Source organism: Trichomonascus vanleenenianus (genome assembly GCF_965637985.1).
Source record: "Trichomonascus vanleenenianus strain CLIB 3782 genome assembly, contig: TRVA0_017S, whole genome shotgun sequence".
Classification (NCBI taxonomy): Eukaryota; Fungi; Ascomycota; class Dipodascomycetes; order Dipodascales; family Trichomonascaceae; genus Blastobotrys; species Blastobotrys vanleenenianus.
Window position 1 is genome coordinate 208,500 of NW_027481870.1, and position 18,109 is coordinate 226,608.

An 18,109-nucleotide genomic window follows, 5' to 3' on the forward strand; every position below is an offset into this window, starting at 1 on the left:
TCCTCTTGTACCCCAGGTCAAACCCAACTTTGTTACATCTTTCCAGGGATTGAACAAGAGAAACTCGCTCGCTTAGGTTGTGCTTTCAGTTCTTTTTCGCTCGTTGAATTCGTCGAAGAAAAAAAAAACGGTTTTTCGCTTCTTTAAACACATTGAGATTTCATTTCTTGGCAAACCTGTCAAAATCCAATCTCCTGGAGTTTAGAGTTTTGTTTTTTATTATTTTCCGATAGATTAAATAATGAAGTGGTCTTCGGTTTTGAAGGGCGGACTCGCCTCGAGTCTGCTGGCCTCTCCTGCCATTGCTGCTGCCACCTCCAGCACCAGCCCACCTGCCATTGAGATTGTGGGCAACAAGTTCTTCTACTCGAACAACGCCTCGCAGTTCTACATCAAGGGTGTCGCGTACCAGTCGGACGTTGCTAATGCCACGGCCGACCAGACGTTCAACGACCCGCTCTCTGACGCGTCTGCCTGCCAGCGTGACGTCCAGTACCTCACCGAGCTGGGCACCAACGTGATCCGAGTCTACGCCATCAACACGACTCTCGATCACTCCAGCTGTATCAATACCTTCGCGAACGCCGGTATCTACATTCTGGCCGACTTGTCCGAGCCAGGCCTCTCCATTGACCGAACCGACCCGCAGTGGAACGTTGAGTTGTACAACCGATACACCTCGGTCATTGACACGTTGCAGGGCTACTCCAACGTGCTTGGTTTCTTCGCCGGTAACGAGGTGACCAACAACAACACCAACACTCCAGCTTCTGCCTTCGTCAAGGCCGCTATCCGAGATATGAAGTCGTACATCAAGGAGAAGGGCTACCGATCCATCCCAGTCGGTTACTCCACCAACGATGATGCGAACACGCGAGAGCCAATGGCTGAGTACTTCAACTGCGGCTCTACCGAGGACCGGGCTGACTTTTACGGTATCAACATGTATGAATGGTGTGGTGATGCGACCTTCCAGTCTTCTGGCTACGCCGCCCGAACCGAGGAGTTCGCCAAGATTCCTGTGCCGCTTTTCTTCTCCGAGTACGGTTGCAACGCTGTCCAGCCGCGAAAGTTCACTGAGGTCGCCGCTCTCTACTCTGACGAGATGACCGACGTCTGGTCCGGTGGTATCGTCTACATGTATTTTGAGGAGCAGAACAACTACGGATTGGTGACGGTCAGCAATAACAAGGTCTCCACCTTGGCTGACTTTGGCTACCTCTCGAGCGAGATCGCCAAGGTCTCTCCAACCTTGGCCAAGAAGAGCCAGGCCACCGACTCGGGCGACACCCTTGCTTGCCCAGCCACCAACTCCAACTGGAAGGCTGCTACCGTGCTGCCCCCAACTCCTAACCAGGGTGTCTGCGACTGTATCAGCAATGCTGCTACCTGTGTTGTTGATGACAGTGTGGACGAGGAGGACTACAGCGATCTGTTTAGCTACCTTTGCGGCGAGATTGACTGCTCGGGTATCACTGGCAACGGCCAGAAGGGCATCTACGGTGCCTACTCCTTCTGCGATGCCAAGGCCCAGCTCAACTTTGCGCTCAACGCCTACTACGAGAAGAATGGCAAGAAGGACACGGCTTGTGACTTCTCCGGCTCCGCCTCTATCAACAGTAGTCCAAAGACTGAGGGCCAGTGCAAGTCTGTTCTTGCTCAGGCCGGCACTGCTGGTACTGGCGCTATTTCCGCCTCTGTCACTGGTACCTATTCTGGTGCCGCTGAGGCCAATGCCACCGGTTCCTCTTCCGGCTCTTCTTCCTCTTCTTCTTCCGGCAAGGCCAAGAGCGCTGGTGACTCCGTTCGAGCCTCTGGCATGCACAAGGCCATTGCTGCGGTTGGTGTCTTTGCCGCCGGCCTCATTGTCGCTCTCTAATTTTAGTGTACATCGTGTACTGTATTCTTGGAATATCTTGCTTTTCTCTTTTTCGTTTATTTTGTTCAATAGATTTCATATTTTTATCTACCTTATGAACCTGGGACGTATCAATATTACTGGCCGAATTGCGCATTCCTCATTCATATGGAGCGTCAGTAATGAACGCGAAAGACGTGTCAATGTGCTGTTTGATAACCATTCGTAGCTTATTGTATTTGGATGTTTGAAAGGAACACTAATTTTTATATTACCGATATCAGAATCTGTTATGTGCACCAATTGTATGTCCCTTCAGCAAACATTTCCGAACATACTACCTGGTAACGAATACACTACTATTGGTTTCGAGGGCCAGCCCTCGAGCTCCCGTAGTTGGGGGCTCTGCCCCCAAACCCCCATTGTTTTTTTGATATACATGTACTGTACGTAGTTGACTTTTATCTATTCAGCATAAATCTACTATATCATAATAATGGCACCGGTATTGCGGTAATATTTTTGATTACATTTCAACAGATCAATTGATGATACGCGTAATAGTATTAGTTCAACGCAATCTGTTGGCTTCTTTGATGAGGCCAGAAGACTTGACATAACATTCCCATAAGTTAAGCCTTCATACAATAAAATTTCACTCTTATATCAATTGGGCTCTGCAGTTTTTGTGGGGCATTTACGTCGCGGGGACGGTATCCCCCGAGGGTAACAATTCCCCTACCAGGTAGGAGGTTAATAGCCTCATACACTTCAAAAGAGATCAATTATGAGTACATATCAAGCTAATACTAGTATATGAGAAGCTGTACCGGTTAATGGTACTACGGCATTCCAGGTAGATTATGAATGCCACAATATGGTAAATCCTGTGTCATATTTGCAAGGACTATGAAAGCATTGAGGTCTTAGTTTTTTGGCATAAGCTGCCAACACAATTGTGCATCGAAAAAAACGGCTATAAATACTATTCGAATTAAAAGGCATTACCAACCCTCATATGTCAACGTAACATGGAAGAATAGCTTCCGGTATTCGCTTATGGTACGGTACAATAATGAATACGGTTAATTGTTAGTGGCGAGAGTACCAAACGTATCACAAACTGGCATTAGTCGCTAAAATAACAATACAATCATCCTCCACCTGTTTGCCCTCAAAATTTTACTGCTACAGCTACTACCGGTGAAATGAAGGAGTACATCATGGAGACTTACACTATACCCAGGTACACCACATCCAAATACACCACCAACTACGACTCCTGAAATCTTCATTTACAAACTACCAACAATTACATAGTGCACTTACATAGTACGAATATTTAATAGAACAAAATAAACTGGTAATGAAGAATCATCCACGCTATTCCTCAGCTCTACTGAACAGGGGAATCCTTAACGCGCGCGGCGGCCGTCCGCCACCGGGATCCCATTCTCCCACACACCCAGCGACACAATACCACCACCACTCCTACTATCAAACTACTCAATCTTAGACGTCAATATCGATCGCAATGTCAAATCCACAAGAGATCAATGGTAAGTTAGGATGACCGAGGGAGCCATTGAGGCGATTTTGAAAATATAATTTTCGTCGCGGCAAGCGAGTGTCCATTATTCAAAGGCACACCATTGCTTGCCGCCACCAATGGAACAACGCTAACTGCAAATGCGATTACAGGCGGTTCGGCGGTCGCAATGACCGGCAAGAAGTGCGTGGCCATTGCATGCGACCTGAGATTAGGCATGCAATCGCTGGGCGTGTCGAGCAACTTCGAGAAGATCTTCAGATATGGCGACAATGTGTTCCTGGGCCTGACAGGGCTGGCCACCGACGTGCTGACAGTATCCGAGCTGATGCGATTCAAGGCGAATATGTACAAGATGCGGGAGGAGCGGGACATGGAGCCCGACACGTTTGCGAACCTTGTATCCACCTCACTCTACGAGCGGCGGTTTGGCCCGTACTTTGTAGGCCCCATTGTCGCTGGGCTTAACTCCAAGACCGAAGAGCCATTCCTGTGCGCGTTTGATTTGATTGGTGCCATGGATGGCTCGAAAGACTTTGCCGTGGCCGGCACCTCCTCAGAACAGCTGTTTGGCATGTGCGAGTCGCTGTGGGAGCCCGATCTCGAGCCGGAGGAGCTGTTTGAGACGATTTCCCAAGCGTTCATGAATGCCCAGGATAGAGACTGTCTGTCTGGTTGGGGTGCTGTTGTCTATGTCATTACGAAAGATAAGGTCATCAAGCGGCTGCTGAAAACTCGCCAGGACTAGATGGTTATGCGTTTGTTGTTTATTAATATATTGTATCTTTATACACTCTGTTATGATAACATCTTTGGGGCCAATTTCTTTGGCTAGCCTAGTTCATGGTTATGGTAGGGTAAATAGATACTCCTCAATTACAAAAGTATATCAGCATGCTTCCATTGGCCGTGCTTGTTTCTTTTGATATAACTTTAAACGAGATAATTGGCACTACAAAAAGAAACAGATAATATCACTCTTATAGAACAGCTTTTTGAGCGTGCTACGGCTAGATCACTGCAGTTGATGCCTCATATACACGACGCATTTGAGGCACGATCATTGCAGTTGTGCATATGAGGCACAACTTGCTGGTTCAATTGAGCCAGTGGATTATTTCCTCTTCCCTGTAACAGCTCTTGTTGCAGCCTAGCAATAATAAACTAAAGATGCCACAGCACGAGTACCTGAAAAGCTTGCCTAGAGAGATATGGGAACTAGTTTTCGATCATCTTGGCCTCAACCTCGACAGTCTCCACCTCACTTGCCGTTTCTTTCGCGATATTGCCGCCAGGAAACGATGGAGTAACGTCAACATTAGAAATTCCGATTTTACGTCAGCGCCTTGTACTCTGTTGATAACTGGGTACAACATGAAGGAAGCGTTCGAGATCATGTCTGTAGCAACCAAGTACTTGAACAAATTGACACTCGCCCCGGAGCGGGCGCTTTATTTCAATTACGAAGACTCCGATGTGGTGAAGGTTTCTAGGCTCGCTATGAATAACGCCTCGGAGGTTACCTTAAAAATTGATTCTAAAACGTTTACATGGGACTCGGTTGGAATCGAGATGATTGACGACTTTAAGCATTTGGGATCTGAAAAGAAGCAGATCGCCAAGCTCTTAGGGTGTATATTATACCAAGAGGAGGCGCTAGAGGAGCTCACAGAAACCATCCACTTGCTTGAAACATTTACAACGTCAATTGAAATTGAACTTCATGTATTTGAGCTTCAATCGTTTGCTGATAACCACCAATTAATGAGATATGTGAAAAGCCTAAGCGTACACATGAGTGGTAGATTCCCTCCACAAGGTGAGGTTGATGAGTTGCTTCAAAGATGCCCGCGAATTGAATATCTTGCAACAGGATTTTCTACTCCCGGGTGTCTGGTACTGCCAGAGCGCATACTTGCATTTGAGTCGTATGGCTGTTCCACAGTCGAAATGGTTACAGTGTCCAGCAAGTTTGTTACACGGTTCAGAGTACCAGCTGAAGTGTTCAAAATGGCTAATACCTTCGACTTTCCAAATCTCCAGACGCTGGAATTACTGTACTTTACAAGAGCTAATGTGCCTATTCCTTGCGATCATCTTCTTGGAGCGCTACAACAGTTGACTAAGAACCTAACCAGACTTGTCATTGAAAACGCGGAGAGCTGCATGCTTAATCAAATAGCACCTCTGGCTAATAGCATCACAGAGGAAATCAGAATCATGAAGGTTGACGATTATGAACCGACAAAATTGAACGATTATCGGCAGTACCTCCGTGGCCTTTTCGATTTCATGGCCTGTTCCCTTAAAGCACGCACGGTAAGGCTACAAATCCCTCTAATGGAGCCTCAGTCGATGAAGGCAGTTATCAAAGCTATTGTTCAACGATGCCCACACCTCGAGTCACTTTCAACGACAGATAAGTATCCGCATCGGCGAATGGACGTCCTCTGCCCTTACATGCACAAGGTGCCATTCGACCCGACGCTTGACTATTCGCTTGACTATTCAAGTAGGGTCAGGACTTATGAAGTTGATGTTCAGTGCATTCGTGGATTCAGAGTTCCAGGCTGCAGCGACATAAATGTGCTTTTAGAAAGCATGGATCTGCGCCCGTACCAGTAATATCCATATGAATTAGTCGTGTGATTCCACCTCTAGTACCGAGTTGTAATTAGATTAAAGCAGCTTTCAATATGTTTTTTACTTCTTTCATTTTTTTGAACTTACCGTTAACAGAATTTATAGGGATAACTCATAAATGATTCGGTTATTATTCAAAATATACCGACATTGCGGTGCTATACTGTGTCTGGTAGCTAAAAATTACACAGAACTGGGTACTACCTACCATCGTAGAACTCGGCGATAATCGTACAACTTGGTACTATATAGTAGAACTTACCGCTATATCGCAGAACCTGGCATAGCACAGAATTTATTACCATCATAGAACTTGAATAACCTTGAATGTCGTACCGCGATACAATAGAACTCATTATTATCGCAGTATTAGAGGTATATCGTAGAGATTCGTATTATATCATGTGCTATAATATATATATATATATGAGTAGAGTCGTTAAGAATGTGTAGTCTATTTACAAGATTTATAAGTTGGACAGTGGAGGGGTTATCGCCCGACTACTTCCTTGAGCTTCCCACCAGGACCATACTCTTCCTCCTCCATCTGCTTCCACCGCGCTTCAATAGTCTTTCGCTTCTCCCGAGCCAGGATAGTCTTCTCTCGCGAAAGCTTGAGTCGCTGGGTGCTCAGGCACTCGTTGAGCTCCTCCTTGACATTGTTACAGATGCCAAACATGCGCTTCATATACGACTCTTGGTGGCACTCTTCAAGCGCTGCGATCAGCGCTCCACATCCTACATCATTTATTAGCATTTCACTCGCTTCAAGACCCGTCTGTTAGGGGCTACTTACGCCTTCTCTTCTCTTCGTTCAACTGTGGATGCATGGTGAGGTGATATTTTTGACGATAAACGGCATCCCGGGGTTTAATTGAACATTTTGAAATTTCACTTTTCCGACCCGTTAATTGGAAACCAAATCATGGCCGACCTGGAAAAAAGGCAACTCAAGCAGATAATCGCGTTCTATGGCACAGGGCTTGCTGCTCTGGGTGCCTCGCTTGTCGTGCGAAGATCTGTTGTTGCTCGACGATGTAAGAATTAACCTTTCCCCGGTAGTAGCGTCCGTTTTCACTAACGAGTTTGAACTCTAGATAGCCCTCTGATGTTCGACCCGAACCAGCGGCCGCCGAGCTTCAACATGATGAAAGATGCTGTGCAGGCAGTGTCTAATGCCACTATGCTCTCGGTGTCCTGCTTTGCCTTTGGTATTGCATCTGTTAGCTGGATCGCGGACGTCGGTAGCATACGGGAGTTTGGCCTTATGATGAAGGAGAAGCTCGGTGGGGCTGAACGAGAGCGGGAATTGGCCAAAATGCCTCTAGAGGAGAACGTTGCTGAGTTTGAGCAGAGTCTCAACGAGTCCCTTGCCGGTAAGAAAGCATAAAAACTGATGACCTTGTAAATATCTATTGTGTATCCTATTCCTTTGTAAATATTACACCTCCATGCTGAACGCATCTGTCCGTTACTCCATTAATTTCTGGGTACTTGTTATGCCCAAGGTACTCCAACAAATAATCGCCTGGAAAAGAATGAATACCTAATGTGGTACCCGATTGTTAACCACGTCAATATTGGTCGGTAAATAGAACCAATAGAAGTACATAGCGTCGAAAAAATTCTATAGATTGAGATATATACAATATGCAGTTATATCGGGCATTAGTATGTACAAGTCATGAATGGTTAAAAATGCGTTCCCAGCTTTGGCGCTGGGCAGGGGTCAGTCTTTTACGTTTCGTGACCTGGGCCCTGATGTCGTTGGCAGTTAGCCCTAGCTCTTCGAGCTCCTTGACGACCCAAGATGCAGACTGGGAGTTATTTTGGCGAACGTATTCGTCAAGAATTGTTCGCAATGCAGTGAGTTTATAGCGTGTACCGGGAAGAGAGTTGGTCGCAAGCCACACCTGCCACTTCTTTCGCGCCTCCGCGGTCTTTCCCTGGACGACGAGAAGCTTAAGCTGCAGATTCTTCGCAAGACTAATGACATCCCAAGGGACGCCCTCTTCAACTAGTAAAATGGAAATGTAATGCTGAGCCATGTCAAAATGGGACTGCTCAATTGCGCGGTTAGCTAGAGCCGCCATTGCCTTGTATGGCTTCTGTCCCTGAGACTGGAGATGCTCCACGAGGGAACAAGCCCGGTTGAAATCGTCCTTGGCCAGCAGGCTTACGATCTTGGCTGTATCAGCATCGTGCATAGCGAGTCCCTTGCTAGTGATCTCGCTGACAACCCGCTGAAGGCCCTCGGAGTCACCATGAGATGCAAATGCATTAAGCAAGCTGGAGAGCACGGGACGTGGAGCTGGTTTCGGAACCGACTTAACGAGCTTCTCCAGCAGCTTAGAATCTCCCGACCGTGCAGAGTATATTAGCAATGATTCCAGCAGGCCTTCTCGGCTGTAGATTTCTTCCGGGATAGCCTCAACGATCTCTTTGGCAGTATTTAGACGATACTTTTCCGATTTGGAGAAAGACCTCACCAAGTATGCCACGTCTGCGAGCCCCAGTTGTGCAATGTTATGCAGATAGACATGTTTTATTGTCCCCCAGAGGTGGTTGGCAAACTGGTAGTGTTCTACACTTAGACACCGTCGTAAGAGTGCCATGACAGCGGATGCGGGGATAGGGCTCGAGCCTTGGTATTTGGCGATATGATAGCAGTCTTTGGGTAGCGAAGGAAAATCATTCACAGCAATAGAAAGTCCGAGCTCAATTATTCTTGCTTTTGTCGACTCGCTTGTCGAGAACGCCTCAAAAGGGAATGCATAGGTGAGCTTCTGTAGTGCACATGCGTGGAAAAGCCCATACTTCGTATTAGGCTGCGCAATGGCCCGGACACAAAGGTCCAGGGTACCTGAGGAACAGTATTCCTTACACCGAAGAATAATCGAAGCGGCAAGGATGGGCTTTCCTTCGCGCAAGGCCATTTTCGTCAGTAGATCTACTGCTATCTCATTCGCATCGGACCTCTCCTTCAGCCGGTCTAAGAACACCATTAATGAAGACCTTCCAGTGCCAATGCGCCCGTAAATGCCAAACAGCTGATTGTAAAACCTTAGGTCCTCCTCAGTCCACCCTAACTCTACTAGTCGCTTGAGAAAGAACCAGAAGTCCCCCCTTCGGGCAATAAATAACTTTGACAGAGTGTCCACAATCCACACGCGGACATGAGGCAGCCTACTGGCGTAGTAGCACTGCAATAAATAGAGCGAAATCGCTTCATTAACATAGCCCTGGCAGAGCAGCTCATCAACCACACACGTCTCTAGCGGAGAAACAGTGGCTGGATACAATTGAGAAAACCTTCCAATGTCGAATTCGCTTAAGCGCTGAGTCAATTTCTTTTCCATCCCGACGAACGTCTTCTCGAGGCTCTCTCGTGTGTCGAGACCTTTGGTTACTGGGCGTAGTGCAGTAGTGATGGCCTTGAGTGACTGATCCGGCGATGAATAGCATCGTATACTTCGCGCGAGCTTCGCCCTACACACGGGGCGCCTGCTCGACGCGAGCCAGTTGAGAACTGGCCCTCTAGCCGGTCTAAGCATCTTCTGTCACCGTTGCGATACTGCTTGCCCTATAGATTTGCGATTAATTCATTTTTTTTTAATTTTCCCATAGTAAATTGATCCGTGGGATCTTAACTGTACTGGTTAAGTTAATTAGCATATCTACGCCGCAGGTCATGCGGCGAACAATTCCGCTTTGAAAGATGAGACCGTAAAGTATCTCTCTAGTTATAAAATTTACAAGATAAAATAATATTTGCAGATTCTGGTACTTGTGGTACTGGCACTTCAATTGGACCTGAGGGCCTGCTATTCAAAAGCACTCGCGACGTATGCGATAGCTTATCAATAACCGGTATTATACGTATAACGGCAATGAACAATTTGAAATGCTTTCCTAACAACTACCGGTAATACTTTTTTTTAACTTTCTATTACAGTACTATTTACAATAACTGGAAGTTGTCAACGTTGAAATCCTTATTGATGGTTTCTATAAGCTGACTTCCTAGCTAGCTCCGTAGATATTTGAACTACCGGTACCACATTTTCATATTACCAGACTATCTCCTGTTTTGATAAAAATTGGTTCCTGAACTCAGAAATAGGTTCAGAATTAACTCCACTCTACTCTCTCGAAATGATAATGCGAGCTTTAATGTACCGGTAATCTTGTACTGATACTGGTACCTGGTACTTTACTGGTACTACCGGTACGAACTGGTATAATATCGTAGCGACGTTTATGTGTTTGGTGATGTTGCGCACGCGCAGTTGGGATGTTTTGGACAGGGGGCAGTCTGCGGCGGTACAAGCCTCATCATCCCTTTACTCGGAGGAACACACCGCTTAACCGACGTCCTGGGCGGACTTATCGCGAAACGACACGGACACACATACACCGGGGCCCAAGGAATATATGAACAACGGCGCTCGGCTTCCTTCATTTGGCGCGCCGGTGGCGGCGGATGCGTTCAATGAGAAGATACGGCTCCCGCGGCGGGGGTCAGACTCTACGGGGCTCAGTCGCAATGATGCCGGACGTATAAACGATATTCTGTCCAAGCTCGAAGTCGAAAACAAAATTAAGGAAGGTGCGGAGAACCTTCTACAGGTATGTTCTATTCCTTTTAGCGCTATCTATACTAGTGGAAAGGGGGAGCTGACAGATGTGTAGGTGTTTGACGAGCGGAAGCTTAAGGAAGGCAAAGAGGCGTATAAACGGCAGGTTGAAAGCCAATTGGACGCCGCCAATGCCAAGATCCAGCTGCTGCAGTCGCAATTGAACGAGTACGGCCTTAATGACGACAATATAGATGAGGCAAAGGCGGCCACAAGCGCCGTGGCCGCGATAGAAGAGGATCAAAACACAGATGACGATTTAGAATCGGGCCAGGAGAGCCCGACCTGGTCACTGGGCGACATTTTACAGTCAATTGAGAATATGAGCCAGCCGTCTGACTTCCTTATTGCCCGCGCCAATAACTTGGTAAGTTTATTGCAGAGGCATCCTCTGCTCAAGTACGATCTTGTCATGTCCGAAGTCGGCGACCGTATTCGGACTCTGCTGCTCCATAAGCAGACCGAGGTCGTGGCGGCTGGATACCGGGTTGCGCGTTATGCGTTCACCGATTTGGACTCGTTGAACAAGATCCGCAGCCTCCAGACCGACCTGCTTGTTATGCGGACCCTTACCAAGGACTCTAAATCGCAGTTAGAGCGGATACAAGCATTAAAATTGGTCCGCTCTTTCCTTGACATTCCTGGGGGCGCCAATGAAATCACCATTGGCGTTATCCGGGCGTTGGTTGCGGTAGCGGAGCAGAGCGATGACAAGTTGCGTAACATTGCGTGCGAAACCCTCGCCGAGATATTTATTCAGCATCCAGAAAAAGCCTCCAAAGGAGGCGCTATCCGAGTGCTCTTCCAATGCATTGTAGAAGGGCCGTACGAGCTCTCTCTGCCCATGACCCAGGCTGTCGTGTACGTTTTGGAGTCCCCTGCAAACCGCCATCTGTTCCGAAACGGTCGCGATCTGGAGTTCCTACTCTCGGCCTTTGCGGACTTTCAGGTCCGCGGCCACGTCCACACCGAACGGCTTCAAAATAGTGCACGTGTGCTGTCCTCGATGCTAAGGACGTGGGGTGGGCTCGTAGCCTTATCAGTGGACGACTTCAGCGCCATAAAGGTGCTCATCCAGTGTCTTTGCGTGCCAGTTCCGGCGCTGCGTGAAGTGCTGCTTGATCTGCTCTTCACAATTCTCCGTATCAAACTTCCATCTTGGTCATCATCTTTTTTGGCGGGCCGGAGACTCACCACATATGGACGTGTGCCAGATGAGCAACTCGACAGTTCTACGGCTAGCAGCTACGAAGAGAAATGTCGTTTTGTTGACCATTTCACGGCGTTGCTGTTGCAAATCCTGGTCCATTGTGGGCTGTTGGAGATGCTAGTGGAGCTTATGGAGACGAGCGACAATCGCCAAATTACGCGCAAGGCGACCTTGCTCATGTCAGAGATCCTGGCGCTCACTGAACGGTTCTTTCCACACGAGGAAATCAAGCGCATTGCGCTCATGCCGGCGCTCTTCAACTCGGCAACGCGCCATAAGACATCTGACAACGTTATGGCGTCTGGGGCTGTTTTTCAAATCGACAAGATTTCCAGGAGCCTCCACAAAGTTCAGCGCAATCCTGATGAAATGGGGGAGAGCCAGAAACAGCTGAGGTCAACCCAAGTGAAACTCAAAATGGGCGTGCAAATAGACGACCCAAGCTTCAAGCAGCTGCTCCTCGACACCAACGTTCTCAGCACCAAGACTTTTACCAAGTGGAATTGGGACGCTCTCAACGAGCTCATCCAGGGGCCACTGCGCAACCCGCGGCGTCTCGAGGAAGCAATTAAAACGACAAAATTCATGAAGCGCCTCATGTCCTTTTACAGGCCGTTCAAGTTCCGTTTTGCATCTGTTAAGAAGACTAAGCCTAACCAGAAGTATGTCGAGGTTGGCAAGGCACTGATGCGGACCCTTCTGTACAATCCCGAGGGTGTCAAGTATCTCACTGAGAATAAGCTACTGCGACAAATTGCCGAGTGTCTCGCTCAGCTCGACCCAACTAGTGGCATCACGTCTCCAGAGCCACTTTTCTCGAGCCACCGGCTACAAAATACCCTCAGTTACGGGTACCTGTCGTTACTCGGCACTCTCAGTGGCGATCCAAATGGTATGCTCATGCTTGAGCGGTGGCGAATGTTCAACATGATTTATCATATAAGTGACGTAGGCAGCCGTGAAGCACTGCTCAAACTGTTCATCGAGTCTATGAATTACCAGCTTCAAGGCCATCCGCGGATTATTCTATCCAAAGCACTGACGACATCTGGTACGGACATCCGACACTTTGCAACGAGACACCTACGCACGCTGATGAAGGCTGACGGCGAGACGCAGAAATGGGCTGTAGGATTGCTTGTTACACAGCTTTACGATCCGGAAATGGAAGTATGCCGGCTCGCCGTAGAGGTCCTCGAAGGGTTCTGCGACCGCCCGGAAAACCTTGAGCACTTCATTAAACTGCAACCTTCACTTGACCACCTGGGGGATATTGGTACTCCGTTGCTGCTTCGGTTCTTGTCGACGTCGAGTGGTTTCCAGTACCTCAAAGAGCTCGACTATGTGCACAAAGAGATGGATAACTGGTTCCATGGACAGAACGACAACTACGTTTCCCAAATTGAGGAATATCTGGAAAGTATCCAGACATCTTGGATTCCGCTGCCGCCAGGGGCGGAGGCCACCTTGACTGCAGGCATGAAATCAATTCCTCGACATTTCTATGGAGAGCTTGCCCTCACTGAAGAAGGATGTCAGCTACTGCAGGCCAAGGGCCACTTCAAGACCTTTGCGGACTACATTCATAAGCACAAAAACGAGAAAGAGGAGAAGGAGATTATCACCAAGGTCAAGGGAGCGCTATGGGCGGTGGGGAACATTGGCTCGAACCCACTGGGAGCTCCGTTCCTCGAGGACTGCGCAGTAGTGGGCGATATTGTGGAGATTGCGCACAACTCTGACATTTGCAGCCTCAAGGGCACGGCATTCTTTGCGATGGGTCTGATTTCGTCTACCCCAGAAGGCGGGGAGATCCTTGACGAGTATGGCTGGGATAATGCGTTTGGAGTCATGGGCGACCCGCGAGGCGTCTGCCTGCCTGTAAAACTCTCTTCCATGTTCCATACTAAGAGCTCTACGCAGCTAGCCACCAAGTGGACACTACTTGCAAACGGCGATGCGTCCAAGAAGCCTACCGATTCTACGACGGAAGACGAGGAGGTTGAATTCCCTAAGCTCTCCGACGAGAAGGACGCGGTCAAGCAGGAGATTCTTAGCAAGCTGTCTGACCTAAGCAACCAGATTCTTGCCAACGATGCCTCGAGGCATTTGGTTAAGCTGGAGGCACGGCACAGCAGCTATTTCCAGTCCATCGACGTGTTCAGCGAGGCCATGCACATGCTCGAACAGTACAGGTATAAGCTTCCTGTGCGACGGTTCATTTTTGAGCTGTTTGATACTAACGATCTGATTGAGCGTCTGTCGTACCAGAGTAAAGACCTCAAACGAAGAAGGCATGACACGAGATGACGCTTTATTTTTATGACTAGATTACGAGTAGATAGATAATGAGTTATGAACATACTGTTACCTGTACCGCACAATCAAATCATTTATTCTGACCGTACTAACTGTTATCGGTGTAGTTCTATCAACTACTCAATCTATTAATACATCTATTGATGCTCAATCTAGTACCGTTAATATGTTCTAATATGGTTTAACAATGTATATGTTCCATCAAAGTAGCCTACCCGCTGCTGGCGTCCACGTGATGGCTTGACGCGTTGGTGATTGCGGGAGTTGCCTAAATAGGAAAGGAAAAGAGGTGAAATTGCGACGCGCCACCACCGACGCGCTTTACTATGGGAATATCCAAACTTCTCTACACGAGTGTTTTTCGCGTCTGGAGAGTATATCCAAGAGGAATATCCCCATTTTCAAGCGCGTACTTACTTGCTAGAAGCAGATCAAAGATGGGCGTGACCCAGGACACTATCAACATGTTCTTCGCCGGTCCGCCGAAGAAGAAGCGGACCGTGGACGGGGAGACGAAGGCAGAACCACCAAGGAAAGCGATAAAAATGGACGTGGATGAAGCCCCGAAGGAGCCTGAAGAATCTAGAGAGGCTAGAGAGGCTAGAGAGGCTGAAGAAGCTGAAGAGGTTAAAGAGGCTACAGAGGCTGCAGAGCATATCGTCGAGACCCAGTTGACAAAAGGCGAGCCTATCCGCTACAAAGCGCTCTGTGACACGTTTGAAAAGATAGAACAAACCACCAAGCGGCTAGAGATTAATGCGATGCTGACCGAGTTTTACCTCGGGGTTCTTCGCACCAACCCCAATGATCTGGCCAAGGTGACCTACTTGTGCATTAACCGTTTGGGCCCGGACTATGAAGGGCTGGAGCTCGGTCTCGGTGAGTCGCTCATCATGAAGGCTCTTGCTGAGGCTACTGGTCGGACTCTGGCCCAGGTGAAGGCTGACTACAAGGAGAGTGGCGATCTCGGTCTAGTTGCAATCAAATCCAGATCTAAGCAACCCACGATGTTCCAGCCGAAGCCGTTGGACATTAATGCTGTATTCGCTAATTTGACTGAAATCGCGAAGGCCACGGGCCAGGCGAGCCAGAACCGTAAAATTGGCATCATCAAGAAGACGCTGACGGCAGCCAAGGGCAGCGAAGCGAAGTTCCTTGTGCGAAGTTTGGAGGGTAAATTGCGAATTGGCGTGGCGGAGAAGTCAGTGTTGACTTCTCTGGCCCAAGCATTTGTTCAGTGGGAGGCAGAAAAGGCTGGAAAGAAGAAGCCGAGTGCAGAAGAAGTGGGCAAGGCTGAAGAGCTGCTTAGAGATGTGCATTGCCAACTGCCAAACTATGAACTGATTATTGTAGCCTTGTTAGAGCACGGATTGGAAGGGCTCCGTGAAGCATGTAAGCTAACCCCAGGGGTGCCTCTGAAACCAATGTTGGCGAAACCAACAAAGTCTATTACAGAGGTGCTGGACCGGTTCAGCGGCGAGAAGTTCACTTGCGAATACAAGTACGACGGAGAGCGAGCACAGGTGCATATGACAGAAGACGGCCAGTTTAGGGTCTACTCGCGTAACTCGGAAGACATGTCGCAGCGATACCCGGATATCGTTTCCATTGCGCCAAAGCTAGCGCAGACCAAAGGCGTGACGAGTTTCATTCTTGATTGCGAAGCTGTTGCCTGGGATCGTCAGCAGCAAAAGATCTTACCATTCCAAGTGCTGTCGACGAGAAAGCGGAAAGACGTGGAGGAAGGATCGATTGTTGTCCGAGTCTGTTTATTTGCATTTGATATTCTCTATCTCAACGGTGAGCCGTTAATCCAGAAGAGCCTTGCTGAACGACGGGCGATCCTTGGAGACTACTTCGGCGAGGTACCGGGCGAGTTTACGTTCGCTAAAAGCATGAATACTGACAGCATCGAGGAGATCCAGCACTTCTTGGACCAGAGTATCAAGGATGGCTGCGAAGGCCTCATGATTAAGGTGCTGGAAGGCGAAGAGAGTGGTTATGAGCCGAGTAAGCGAAGTAGAAACTGGCTAAAGCTCAAGAAAGACTATCTCTCTGGCCTCGGAGATTCGCTCGACTTAGTGGTTTTGGGAGCCTATTATGGCAAGGGTAAGCGAACAAGCACCTATGGTGTATTCCTTCTGGGCTGCTACAATGAGGACACGGAGGAGTTTGAAAGCATTTGCAAAATTGGCACTGGTTTCTCCGACGCTAATCTCGAGCTGTTTTACAACGAATTGAAGGAGACGGTCATTCCAGAGAAGAAGTCGTATGTATCTCACGACTCGGCTCCTAACCATCAGCCTGATGTGTGGTTCGAGCCCAAGTATGTGTGGGAAGTCCTCACTGCTGATTTGTCGCTTTCGCCGGTGTATAGAGCCGGCATCAACGAGTTGGGGAAGGGGGTTTCGCTGAGATTCCCTCGATTCATTAGAGTTAGAGAAGACAAAGCTCCTGAAGATGCTACCAACGCTGAGCAAGTAGTTGAATTCTACCAAAGACAGGTCCACCAGCAATAACCTACTGCTATTGGTACTCAAAAGTGGTAATGGTCTATTGTGGATATAGTATACATAGCATTATTACATTAGAAATCGTCATCCTCGATTACAAACCCAGAACCAGATTGGCGGGTCTCCTCTTCATCGTCATCTTCATCGGATTCCGTGTCCTCTTCTTCCTCCTCACTGGCAGAATTGTCTTGTGGAGTTGACGGCTTCTCAGAGGGCTCGCTGACAATTGCGCTCTTGTCAATATCTTCAAACACGTGAATTGAATTGACAGCACTAGTACATCGAAGACAGGTCCACTCTTCATCCTGCTGCGCAAGTTCGCTCTTCAAGCAAATATAGCAGTAGACATGGCCGCAGTCAGTCACATATGGGTTAGTCACCTGGGTATTGGATGCGTCAGCCTTATAACATATGGCGCACGTTTTCTCCGGTAGAAATGCAAGTTCTCCTCCTGAGGAGATACCCTTGGTTGGCTTGGAGGAGGAGGAGCCCGAAACGAGCTTACCAAGGTTCTTCTTGATCTTGGCCAGGTTAACCAGTGGTAGAATAAAGAGTAAGAATTCCGTCAGTGCATTCCACACTAGCTGCCTGTTCTGGAATTCGAAGTTCACCTGCCGCGATACTTGCCTTGAGGTTGTGGCCAGCCGAATTCTCAGTAGTCGAAGCACTAGCGTTGAGTAGCGCCCCGAGTAGAGGAATAGTACAAAATTGGCCAAAGTAGATACGGACCAGGCCGTAGTCAATGCATCAGTAAGTTTCCTCAGTTTCTCAATAATACCCGACCTCCCTGGATCACTGGAATACGAGGCCCGAGCAAGATAATCATCCAGCTTGGTCCACAGGTACGATCCGCCAACAACAATAATCCCGTACCCAAGCTTCTGAGCGGCCGAAATCGACCGGTTGGGAATCCTTGACCGGGCATCCACAAACTTCAAGTTCTGAAGCTTGGCACCATACGTAGCTGAGTGGTCCCATACAGTCAGCTTGAACAGGGCCAGCTTCAGCAGTAGCAACAGCTCAGGCTCGTACCGGTCCTTGATCTCTGGCTTGAACGTTTTGAATGCCGCCCAGAGCTGGTTTTTGAGCATAGATAGTAGCTCACTATCGAGAATACTGGCATCTATCTGCCCTACTCGCGGTTCTATTCTTCTACTCTTCATTGCTTGGTGATAAACCCTGTCCGGCTAACTCCAGGTTATATGGGGTCGGAGGCATCTTGTGGGGTCGAACCGAGGCTTGATCGCGCACGCACTACTAATTAACCGAGCATTACCTAGCTAGCTATTAATGGCATGGTTCTCTATGGTTTTAGCTTGACTCTATATATCAATCGATAATTCGATTGAGACCTCATCCATTGACCCATTGGACAAGCCT

General features: G+C 48.2%; 9 protein-coding genes across 9 annotated transcripts; 6 read left to right on the forward strand and 3 right to left on the reverse strand.

Annotated features, from left to right (window-relative positions):
* Positions 1 to 241: 241 nt before the first annotated feature.
* GAS1 (1,3-beta-glucanosyltransferase GAS1) lies at positions 242 to 1,879 on the forward strand (the record flags this gene model as incomplete). Its single annotated transcript, XM_076684656.1, has 1 exon — positions 242 to 1,879. The coding sequence occupies one exon, from the start codon at positions 242 to 244 to the stop codon at positions 1,877 to 1,879; it is 1,638 nt and encodes a 545-aa protein (XP_076541166.1).
* A 1,513-nt stretch (positions 1,880 to 3,392) lies between these two features.
* PUP3 (proteasome core particle subunit beta 3) lies at positions 3,393 to 4,155 on the forward strand (the record flags this gene model as incomplete). Its single annotated transcript, XM_076684657.1, has 2 exons — positions 3,393 to 3,417; positions 3,560 to 4,155. 2 exons carry the CDS (start codon positions 3,393 to 3,395, stop codon positions 4,153 to 4,155), a joined length of 621 nt encoding a protein of 206 aa, XP_076541167.1.
* A 422-nt stretch (positions 4,156 to 4,577) lies between these two features.
* TRVA0_017S02058 (uncharacterized protein) lies at positions 4,578 to 6,032 on the forward strand (the record flags this gene model as incomplete). The annotated part of the gene is made up of 1 exon (XM_076684658.1): positions 4,578 to 6,032. One exon carries the CDS (start codon positions 4,578 to 4,580, stop codon positions 6,030 to 6,032), a length of 1,455 nt encoding a protein of 484 aa, XP_076541168.1.
* Positions 6,033 to 6,540: 508 nt separating this feature from the next.
* Positions 6,541 to 6,880, reverse strand: CMC2 (Cmc2p; the record flags this gene model as incomplete). Its single annotated transcript, XM_076684659.1, has 2 exons — positions 6,541 to 6,788; positions 6,847 to 6,880. The coding sequence occupies 2 exons, from the start codon at positions 6,878 to 6,880 to the stop codon at positions 6,541 to 6,543; spliced, it is 282 nt and encodes a 93-aa protein (XP_076541169.1).
* Positions 6,881 to 6,975: 95 nt separating this feature from the next.
* Positions 6,976 to 7,440, forward strand: AIM11 (Aim11p; the record flags this gene model as incomplete). The annotated part of the gene is made up of 2 exons (XM_076684660.1): positions 6,976 to 7,087; positions 7,148 to 7,440. The coding sequence occupies 2 exons, from the start codon at positions 6,976 to 6,978 to the stop codon at positions 7,438 to 7,440; spliced, it is 405 nt and encodes a 134-aa protein (XP_076541170.1).
* A 292-nt stretch (positions 7,441 to 7,732) lies between these two features.
* On the reverse strand, positions 7,733 to 9,604 carry TRVA0_017S02124 (uncharacterized protein; the record flags this gene model as incomplete). The annotated part of the gene is made up of 1 exon (XM_076684661.1): positions 7,733 to 9,604. One exon carries the CDS (start codon positions 9,602 to 9,604, stop codon positions 7,733 to 7,735), a length of 1,872 nt encoding a protein of 623 aa, XP_076541171.1.
* An 880-nt stretch (positions 9,605 to 10,484) lies between these two features.
* TSC11 (TORC2 complex subunit TSC11) lies at positions 10,485 to 14,207 on the forward strand (the record flags this gene model as incomplete). The annotated part of the gene is made up of 2 exons (XM_076684662.1): positions 10,485 to 10,679; positions 10,743 to 14,207. 2 exons carry the CDS (start codon positions 10,485 to 10,487, stop codon positions 14,205 to 14,207), a joined length of 3,660 nt encoding a protein of 1,219 aa, XP_076541172.1.
* Positions 14,208 to 14,653: 446 nt separating this feature from the next.
* Positions 14,654 to 16,735, forward strand: CDC9 (DNA ligase (ATP) CDC9; the record flags this gene model as incomplete). The annotated part of the gene is made up of 1 exon (XM_076684663.1): positions 14,654 to 16,735. One exon carries the CDS (start codon positions 14,654 to 14,656, stop codon positions 16,733 to 16,735), a length of 2,082 nt encoding a protein of 693 aa, XP_076541173.1.
* A 68-nt stretch (positions 16,736 to 16,803) lies between these two features.
* PEX2 (ubiquitin-protein ligase peroxin 2) lies at positions 16,804 to 17,820 on the reverse strand (the record flags this gene model as incomplete). The annotated part of the gene is made up of 1 exon (XM_076684664.1): positions 16,804 to 17,820. The coding sequence occupies one exon, from the start codon at positions 17,818 to 17,820 to the stop codon at positions 16,804 to 16,806; it is 1,017 nt and encodes a 338-aa protein (XP_076541174.1).
* Between the last annotated feature and the right edge of the window lie 289 nt (positions 17,821 to 18,109).